Source organism: Gavialis gangeticus, unplaced genomic scaffold (genome assembly GCF_001723915.1).
Source record: "Gavialis gangeticus isolate Ggan-Ray unplaced genomic scaffold, GavGan_comp1, whole genome shotgun sequence".
NCBI lineage: Eukaryota > Metazoa > Chordata > Crocodylia > Gavialidae > Gavialis > Gavialis gangeticus.
The window spans coordinates 110,877,563-110,887,858 of record NW_017729031.1 but is presented as its reverse complement, the minus strand read 5'-3'; the positions used below and the strand labels follow the sequence as shown (position 1 = coordinate 110,887,858).

Below are 10,296 nucleotides of genomic sequence, written 5' to 3'. Positions count from 1 at the left end.
ACAACAGAACCATAAGCCCACCCAGCTGTAACAAAACAATAGGCCTACTGGCAATAACAAAACAACAAGCCTACCAGCTATAACAAAATAGTAAGCCTACCGGCCACAACATAAAGTCCAGGCCCACCTGGCTCTCTGACCCACAGCCTCCTGGTCAGGCTTCTCCTCACCCTGACCATCATGCAGCCCTCTGGGTGCCCTGCCCTGCCACAGAGCTCTTACCCCTCAAGTTGCCAGAAGGGAACTGCCAGCCAGGCTGTGGCCTGGCTGTTTATAAGGGCCTGGCCCTGCCCCCTTCTGGTCACGTGACCACCCTGGTTGCTCCAGCAACCCGCACCTGAGCTGCCCTGCTGATTGGCAGCTCCCCCCATTTACCACCACCAGGAGCAGGCACCCTGGTGCCCTGCTACACCTCTCCCCTTCCTGCGGTTGAGCCTCCTTAGGAGTGGGGTGCGGGAGTGCCCCACGACATGAAGTTTCCCTGAATGCTTGCAGATGTTAAAAAACACCCCCCAAAACACGCTTTACTGGAAGAAGCAACACATTAGTTTGACCCAGCTCTGCAGTTTCTGTATAGATTGGGTGCTTCAGTGGGGCTTTTTTGCACTTTTAGCTAAAGCTAAGTCAATCAGCTATTAGATAAAAGTGCCAAAAAAGCCCCACTAAAGCACTCAATCTATATAGATGTTGGGCAAGGCAGGTGCAGGTAAGGCACTGCCTCTTCTGGGCATGTGTTGGGCTTGGTGCAGGAATGCCCCAAGTTTCAGAGCCTACAGCCAAGGCTGGGGATTTTGACTGGGGTATGTCAATGCTTCTGCTGGGACCAAAGCTGGAGGTTTTGGGCTAGAGGGTCTTGCTCCATTGCTCAGGGTTAGACTGATTGCTGTATCTGTCAGGAAGGAATTTTATTTCATGGCCAGACTGGTATGGATGATGGGGGGTTTTGCCTTCCTCTGTAGCAGGAGGTGTGGCCCTTTACCTGGGATCCTCTGAGCATATATTGACAACCTTTACAGAAGTAAGACATTGGTTGCCATGGTTCCTGTGCTTTACCTGTGGCAAGTTAGGGTGTTATGTCCATGTTGTATCAGAGTTGACGCAGAGTTTAGATTACGGATTGTATAGGATGGTTTGGATAGAGATGATACTGCCTCTGGAGGTCCCTTCTAGCCCTACTTCTCTATGATTCTACAATGGTTGATGCTCCCTTTAATAAAAATTGTATCTACAGTAATTGTCTTTGCTGCCTTTTGGACATTGCACATCTCAGATTGCAAGCCAGGGACCACATCTGTTTCAGAGTGTGCACAACACCCAGCACAATAGTCCCTCAACTGATCATGTTAAAGCTCAGGGGAAGAGGTATTAAAAAGAACAACTCAAAGTAGGAAAAGTGGCTACATTAAGGTAGCTCATACAGTCTTAAAGCAGGCAAACAAAACTGCCTTTGTTTTCAAAATGTTCCTTTTTTTAATGAAAAATTACAATTGAAAACTGGGAGACAAGCATCTTTGGTTAAAACATTTTGATTTTCAAAATCTGTTTCAATTAAAATTCCAGAGCTCTGGGAAAAAGTGTGTGTGTGGGGGGTGGGCGGGGAGGGCTTGGGGGGTAGGTGTTTATTTTTCAGTTAAAAAATAGACAAGCCCTACCCTGCTTTTTGAAGATAAATGCTGATCCAGTCTAATTCTGAGATGGTCTTTAGCGATGTGATCACCTATACTGTTTTTCCCATGCTGGCTGTCTTATCCAGCACACAGGATACACAGGGCTCAGGAAATGAGACTTTTGCATAGATCATCTTCAAAGCACTTTACTGGAGTGAAGTGAAATGTTTAATCTAGGTTGTTTAAGAGGGAGAGAGATGAGGAGGGCAGAGACACAGAGTGACCTGGAGAAGCAGAGTTAAAAATGAGAGGGGAAGAAGGGTAGAAAAAGGTGTGAAAGAAAATCAGGATAAGGCGAATGAAAAAGGAAGAGAAGTGCAAAGGGGATTTTGGGCTCCTCCAGGCAAGGAGAAGGAGTTGGTGGCTGAAGGCTGCTGGTTCAATCCAGTGCCTTCCTGACTGCTGTTCCATTAATGAGGTCATGGGGAGAGCAGCATACAAACCCAAGCACAATTGACACAGATTAAAAATGGTCTAGCTACCTAAGGGCTAAAAAATGAAAAGCAGGGCTGTATTATTCAGAGAGATAGAGGGAATGCTGGCTGGTGCTGGTGATTAAAAACCTGTAGGTATTATATCTGTTCCACAGGAAGGAAGGTGAAGCTGTGGGGACCTTTCATAGATTCATAGATTCATAGATTAAGGGTCGGAAGGGACCTAGTAGATCTTCTAGCCCGACCCCCCGCCAGGGCGGGAGAACAACAAAAACCCCAAAAAGAGAAATGGGACTCAAACGAGTCCAGCTAGGTGGGCATCCAGCCTCTTCTTAAAGACCCCCAGGGTAGGGGCCAGCACCACTTCCCTTGGAAGTTGGTTCCAGCTCCTAGCCGCCCTAACGGTGAAGTAGTTTTTGCGGATGTTCAATCTATACCTCCTCTCCAACAGCTTGTGCCCATTTCTCCTTGTTATGCCAGCGGGCGCTAGGGGAAACAGCGTCTCCCCCAAACCCCTCTGGTCCCCCCTAGTGAGTCTATAGACAGTCACCAGGTCCCCCCTTAGCCTTCTCTTGTGGAGGCTGAATAGGTTCAGGTCCCGCAGTCTCTCACTGTAGAGTCTGCCCTGTTGTCCCTGGATCATGCGGGTGGCCCTCCTCTGGACCCTCTCCATATTGTCCACATCCCTCTTGAACTGGGGCGCACAGAACTGGACACAATACTCCAGCTGTGGCCTGACCAGTGTCGCATAGAGGGGGAGGATCACCTCTTTGGCTCTACTCGAGATGCACCTGTGGATGCACGACAAGGTCCGGTTAGCCTTGCCAACCATGACCTCGCATTGTCGGCCCATGTTCATCTTGGAGTCAATAACATAGCTCTTCCCATGAAAGCCCAAATTGGTTACTTAGGGCTGCCGCTCTCTGGCCAATTCTCTTGACACAACCTGATTCCAGCCTTTCCTTGAGCAATGCCAAGCCCTGGCAATTCAGGTCTCCTGTTTATAATGGGTAGGTCATCCAATAAAGGACCAAGAAGCCACACCCTGTGACTGGGATGCCTCAGAACTTCAATACTTCACCAGGGCTTTGCAAAAAACTCACGTCCAAGGTCCTTGTTCATTTTTGGTCAAATAGACTCAAATGCCTAACTGACTTTAAAAGCAGAGCTACTTGGATGAAGACTGTTTGACCAGCTTTGTTAGATAGTGTAACAGACACTCACCCTACTATGTTTTTAAGGAAGAAAAAGCAACTTTACAGGAACTGAGAACATCCTGGCATCAGCGTGAGATCAGTTCTATCCCTTCTCCTGGATGGTCATTTTGCTGCCTCTCTTTGGAGAAGCCCTCCACAGCTTCCCTCCTCTATTCTCTGTCAAAAACAAACTATATAAAGCGTACAAAGGACAATGCTGACATGGAGGTGCAGGATGGCTAAGGATGTGTGAAAGGGGATTTGCGACAGGTAATGATGAAGACATGTCAATACCATTACTTAACTGTTGTACATACTATGGTGGTGCCTAGGGACTCATGGTCCTCAGCAGACAGCAGGCCCCTACTGCTGCTTATCAGCAGCTGACCAAGTGGTTATCAGCTGAGGCAGAAGGCATCAGATTCTGGTTTGGGGTTTAGCTTGGAAGGGTTGAGCATTCTGGTGATGGCCTTGCTTGGTTAGGCTGATTGTTCTAGATGCATCGTGTACTAACTGTCCTGATCACATTGGGCGCCTACACATGAGCAGCGAGGCTGTTCCAGCACGCTGTAATTACAGCACATTGGAACAGACTTGATTAACTGAGTCTGCTGGAGCATGCTCCAGCAGACTCCAGTGTCTTGTATATCAGCGCTCTTGCTTGGTGAGCTTTAGATAAAGTGCCCCCGTTGCCATTTTTAAGCACAGGGACGCTGATACACGAGATACTCTGGGTGCTTTAATTAGAGCTGCTCAGAATCGCTCTAATTAAAATTTCCCCTCTCCCACCTCCACTCCTGGAGCACATGTATAAATGCCCTATAAGAAGTTTTGGTTGCTTCAGTTTGTCCCATGAGAGAGGTGGAGCATGTTAGACCTTCTGGCTTGCCCTGGGTCTGTATAGTACTAGGCTATTGTAATCTCCAGGGTGGTCTGCAGCCCAAAGTCATTGGATACACTGAAAAGTGATTTCCATCACTCAAGCTTATCAGAAAACTGACTTTGTTTTTTGCCCTGCAAAAATCCGGTGGTATTTTTCATTGGGTGAATTTTCAGTGGGAAAATGTTGATGATAAAACTGGTCATTTCCCTGGAGAGCCATGTCTGCCCAGGTAGACACTCTCCTACAAAAGATACCAAAGGGCAGCTCTATGGTCTCTGGTTGAAGATGCCTGAGCAGCACCAGGATTAACATCCACATCAGAATCAGGACGCAGTGAAACCCCTGGGAAGAGGACAGGAGGGGAGCAAGAGTATTTGCTCTTACCAGGAGCACCAGGATCATAGGGCCTTGGTAGATGTAATCAGTATAAACGCCTGCTCGCTTCCCAAACCAGCATCTGCAAGGTAAATGGATGGGATGGTCAGAATAAGGGCCATGCAGAGAGTGTTTAGGCACAACAGTCATGATCCTTTGCATCCATTACTGGGACTGTGGGGTGGCTGGAACAAACCCCTCCCTGCCCAGGGGATCCACCCCATGATTTACAGTCTTTGCTGCTGCCAGGGGCCTGCCTCTTCTCCTTGACATGGGTATAAATCAGATAGAGATACTGCAGAGACCAGGGGGGTTACACCAATTTCAGATCAGCAGCCATCCCCAATTGATTTACTAGATAGCTTACTATGTTAACATTGCATCTTAGCTCAGTGAGGCCACGAGCCAGCAACACATATCAGGATCCTGGTGGGAAATATGCTAGGCACTAAGGCCAGAATATTCAGCAGTCCTTGGTTTGCATGTGGGTTGTGAAATCAGTGGCCAGCTTTGCAGGAGATCTAAATAAAGTGGGCCCAAAGGGGCAGGAGGACATTCAGAGAAGTGGGCCCTGAGTTCTTTTGGGAATTTGGCCTGACCATTATAAAGCCTACCAAAAGTACAGCACCAGGAACCCACCATGGATGTGGGAAAGATAGTTAAAAACATCATGGCTGCCATGCATTTCTATGGCCTGGGTGTTACAGTGGCCCAAAGCACATTAATTACTGCCTGTCCTGGGTTTGTTCTCAACACAACAAAACAATTGGTCATGCAAGCACCTGATCTTCCTGGACAACACTCCTTTATTTGTCTTCCCTAAAGGGGACCATTGAAGTCCTGACTCTACCAGGGGGATGAGCCCTATGGCAGTCAATCTCAAAATATTCACCCCCCCACCAGTGGTATCATAGCATGTACGAATGGGGTCATGAACCACATGGACATTCACTTATAGCACTTGGCCCTGTATCAGAAGCAGGGTCACAAGCTGACCAGAAATGGGGTCATCCATTTGAAGAGTTTAGGAACTGCTGGCCTATTGTTGATGCTCATGAAAAGTCCCACTGACTTAACTGAATGGAGAATGCAAACCCAAACCAGTCCAAAGAATGCCAAAGGCTGTGTGAATGCTCTGATGCCAGGATAGTTTAAGGCTCACTCTACATGAAAAAGACAAATTGGGATAACTTAAATTGTTCTGAAAATGCATTTAGGCCCTGAGATCAGTGTTTTGATTTGCACGGGACCTCAGTTCATTGCTGCTGCTGCAAATCAGGCCCTCATCTCATTGTTTGCTGCTAAGCCTTTTTCACAGAGCCCTGGGATTTTTTGAAAATCAGGCTCCAGATGATCACAGACTGAAAATCTCCTGGGGCCCCCACTCTGATTTAGTTTCTTAGTGGCCTTTTATCTTAAACTTATTCCCAAACTACCGTGGTAGGCCTGCTTCAAACTGACATCATGAGCATCTATGCAGCCTTTAGCACTGCTGTAATCCACCCGTTGCTGCCAAGAGCATCGGACTCAATCACTCCAAATATAGAGGTACACATCTGTGGGCAGATGACTCCTTCTAGCTAAACTAGGGTGGAGTTACATACTGGATGGAGCATTGGGACGAAGGAGAGCCAGGTGCTACCTGGAGATTCACCAGCCTTTTGTGGGGTGTCCCTGCACAAGTTGCTCTCTCTCAGAGGGTGTGTCTACACGTCGCTTTATGGTGACGTTAATGAGCCATGTTTTAGTACTTCCCTTTGGAAGTACTAAAACACGGTGCAGTAACCACCTGTACTGCACCGTACAGATGGTGCACGCTTAAGTTCTCCCGCTATGTTGTCGTACTGGTACACTATAAGCGGGGAGCACACCACTAGGGTGATGTAGCTAACGATCATGTGTAGACCCGCGTGATCGCTATGTCACTGTAGTGCACCATACAGCAATGTAGCGTGTTGTTAGGTCGCTCTACAGTGACATGTTGATGCACCCAGAAGGAAGATAACTCCTTTGTACAGGAAATTAAACTATAAGGTGTGAATCTATGTAAGGTATGCATCTAAAGCATTGCCCTGACACTGGACCAGCTCTTCCTATGGACACTCTCCTTCCAGTAAGAGTGCTTTTTTTCTGGGTTAGCTTGGAAGCAGGTTAAACTAAGCTAGGAAGGTCCCATAGAGAGAGCTGTGCTGGTCTAGCTATAGTGGTTTAACTCTTCTTGCCTAATTTATGCTAGTATAACATCCTATGAAGGCCAGGTTTCAGAGTGTCTGCTGGAGCTTTCCACCTATATATATTAAAGCAGTGCATCGTCTGTTTGTGTAGAAAGGGCTGTAGAGTTACAGGGCAAAGCTGGGGCTGAAAAAAGAGGCAAGCTGCCATTCACCTAAATAGGCTCCTTTTAACTCCACAATACAGATGATGAACACATCAGGTTCCCGCTAAGCCCTCCATTAGCAGGTCTCTGTGAAAATGGCTCAGGTGGTAGCAGTTTATAGCTCTGCCTGTAGATTAAATCCCAGCTTCATTTAACAAACATTTTGTAGGGACTCTGAATCTGAAGTCTCATTTATTGTTTTAAGAGAAAGGTCCAGCAACAATCAGCCACTAAGAGCAACTTGCACTTGTGCAGCGGAAAGAAAGAAAGCAGGAAAGGAAGAAAGAAAATATGCTGTCTTTCCCCCAGCCCTTTGTATGTATCTTGCCTTGTAAACTCTTCAGGGTAGAAACCATGTCCATGTCTATATTTGTACAGCACCTAGCACAACAGATATCCTGAGTGGGGCCTCTGCAATAGGAACAGTTTGATGATGGTGGTGGTAGCAGTAGTAGCAGAAATCAGGCTTACTTCTCATTGTCATAATACAGCTTCCCAATTGCCCAGGCAACAATGACTGGAAAGGGGATACCTGTGAAGGACACACATGCAGATCTCAATGGCAGCAGTGCAGCATATATATGGATTTCTGACCCAGATCCTGGGAACCCCAACATTAGTGCATATCCCAGAGACACCCCAGAAACTGGCTGGAAGTTTTTTTTTCTTTTTAATTCAGATGAAGTTTCCAAATTAAAAATTTTGAAATAAAAAGAGGGGGAACATGTTGTTGATGTTTCCATTACATTTCCCCATTTTTCACCCAATTGTGGAAGGGCCTTGAACTTTTTAAATTAAAAATAAATAGAAATCAGGTAAAAAAAAAAGCATAAAATGTAGTGAAGCATGAGGGGCTGCTTCTGTCCTCCTCAGCCACTCTCCTGGTGGGATCCACATTGAGTCCTATGCATACCCAGCTAGGGCTCTAGCTACTCTGCAGCGCAGATGTGCACAAAGAGTTGATTGTCTCTGATCTCCCCAGTGAAACGCCAATTCTGGGGCAGTCACATCACAGAGATGTCCAGCTCACAGACCAGGAAGGGAGCTGGCACAGGACTACCCACTCCCTGTTGCAGACAGGCTCACTGCCTCTGGGCACTGCCAAGTGCATGGGGCCCCATAAGCCATTAACTCTTTGGTACAGCCATCTGGCCTACCAGAGATGAGGGCCCCAGACTAACATTGAATCTGTTCACTAGAGCTGTACCAGGCAGTTATGCCATGCTGGTAAAACTTCTTCCTGGGGGTTAACCTGTGGGGAATGTTGGCAGTTGGTTTATGTGGGCTCCCTGAATATAGTGCTGGTGCCCATGTGGACAAACTTGTCCTGAGCTGGTGCGATGCCTGCTGTCTTGGCTGATGAATTTAGGATTATATTGGGGCCCTCCAGAGCTAGAAGCAGCAGCTGCTACAGCTTATGCTGAAGAGGCAGCTCCTCAAGCTGTGCAGACACTATGCATGATGAACTGGCACAGGGGGCGCCTGTAGTACACACCCACCAGCAGGCTGCATTAGCAGCTGTAATGAATTCCCTACCATCTTTCTCCAACCTGGAGCAACAACAGGTGGAGCTGAGAAGGTACACTTGTAGTGCAACATGTTATTGGTAGCTGCTTGCCAGCCAACCCCAGTCAGCAAATATCTTGCTCACATGATGAGTGGCACTGGCCCAGAAGCACCACCTCCCTCTCAGCCCTTCTCCCAGATACTCACACCAGCCAATACAGATGAACATCCACTTGCGAAGCTTGTCTGTAGAGTAGGTGAGAACAATGGCCGTGTGGAGGTAGCAGCCCTCGCCAAACATCCAGAAGAAGTTGGTGACATGGAAATAATTGTAGGCAGCTGTGACCAGACGGCACCAGACCTGCCATGGCAGCAGTCGGCAGGGGTGAAGGAGGGAAGAACACAGGAAGAAGGCAGGACTGTCAGAAGCAGTGCCACGAAGAGACAACACATCCATATCTGGGACCCTCATATCAGGTCTTAGGCCTGCCTTCCTGGCTGTGTGATGCAGCTGTACCAGGAAATGCACAACCTTTCATCTCAGTACTTCACAAAAGCAAGCCAGGGGAGGTGCAAAGCTCACCACCAGGTCAGAGAGGGGAAAGTGATGCACAGAGATTATGCTTTGCACAAGGTGACTCAGGGACTCAGTGGCAATCCAGCTCCCTGCTTTAGGCACTAAGCTGTATGTTTGCCTTAAAATTCAGATGCTTTAATTGGTCACATTTCCCATGAAGTGGGCTATATCCTCATTGCATGGAAGGGATGGAGGCATAGAGCCCCTAGCTTCGCTTACAAAAGATCCTTGGGGAGCAGGAGGTTCAATGCTGGTCTCCCCAGTCCTCATGGATGATCTAATTGTCCTCTTACTGCCCAGGCTTCTCCCACACCTCTTGCCTTCCACACACAGATAGTAACAGGCAACCCTTGCTCAATGGTAACACTGAACCCAGGGCTGACTCTTAGAGCACATTCAGACAAGAGCGGATGTTTGTTTCCCCCAGGACAAGTAGCAGCAGCACACCCCGTGTTGCTGCTACTTGTCCCCAGGGAACTCTCGTACCATACGTGCTCTGGCGTGCAGCAGGTTACCCTGGGTGGGGTAGGGGAGGCTTGGGCCAGCAACTGTGCTGGCCCCAGCAGCCTCAGCTGGTGTTCTGGTGGCCTCCCAGGGCTGCAGCTATGGCAGGAAGTCTGACTGGTAGCCAGATTGTGGCTCCGGCTGGTCGGGCTCCAATTTTGAATGGTTGCCGCCACATATGCTCTCCCACTTTTTTTGGTGTGGGTATTTTTTTTGACCCTGGGATCTCCTGGGATCAAACCCCAACTCCCCTGTAAGGTAGCAGTGTGGGTAGTGCCTGCATGTGTGGTGCTGCAGAGAGGTCTGCAGCACCACATACTGCACATCCACACTTGTCTGGATGTGGCCTTAGAGTGCATCTCTCCAGGTTAATTCCCTGCAGAGGAAGCTCAAGTATAGGTATTTTTCAGGGCTACTCTGGACACTGACAGATTTGATTCCTTTCCTCACCAATATTTTTGTGTCTCCTTCTCTTTCCCATGTACAGAGCATGCAACTCCCCTTTCATGCCACCTGACAAAGCTCTGCTGAAACCACACAGAGCAGGCAGAGAGAGCTGTTAGCCCAGGAGGAGAGCCCATGTCCCATTCTCTCTCCTCCCACAAACCCCAGGGAATGATGGTCATGGCTAGGTGAACACTTCATTTCTTTCTGCAGCCTGTGCAAAGCTGCCATCTGATATACCTCTCCCTCCCCTGTCCCTGACCCCCCCCCAACCAATTAACCAGGCTTCAAATTCAATCAATTCCCCATTATTCTTAAGCTCCCAAGATCTGT

General features: G+C 48.1%; 1 protein-coding gene across 1 annotated transcript in view; it reads right to left on the bottom strand.

The window, feature by feature from the left end:
- The window catches only part of LOC109302081 (corticotropin-releasing factor receptor 1), a 69,618-nt gene that overhangs the window by 26,426 nt on the left and 32,896 nt on the right, over positions 1-10,296 (bottom strand). The window contains exons 4-6 of the mRNA XM_019523583.1: positions 8,646-8,799; positions 7,404-7,464; positions 4,565-4,637 (exon numbers count right to left, since the gene is read on the bottom strand). Coding sequence (XP_019379128.1) covers positions 4,565-4,637; positions 7,404-7,464; positions 8,646-8,799 — 288 coding nt within the window. The remainder of the gene's footprint in view (positions 1-4,564; positions 4,638-7,403; positions 7,465-8,645; positions 8,800-10,296) is intronic.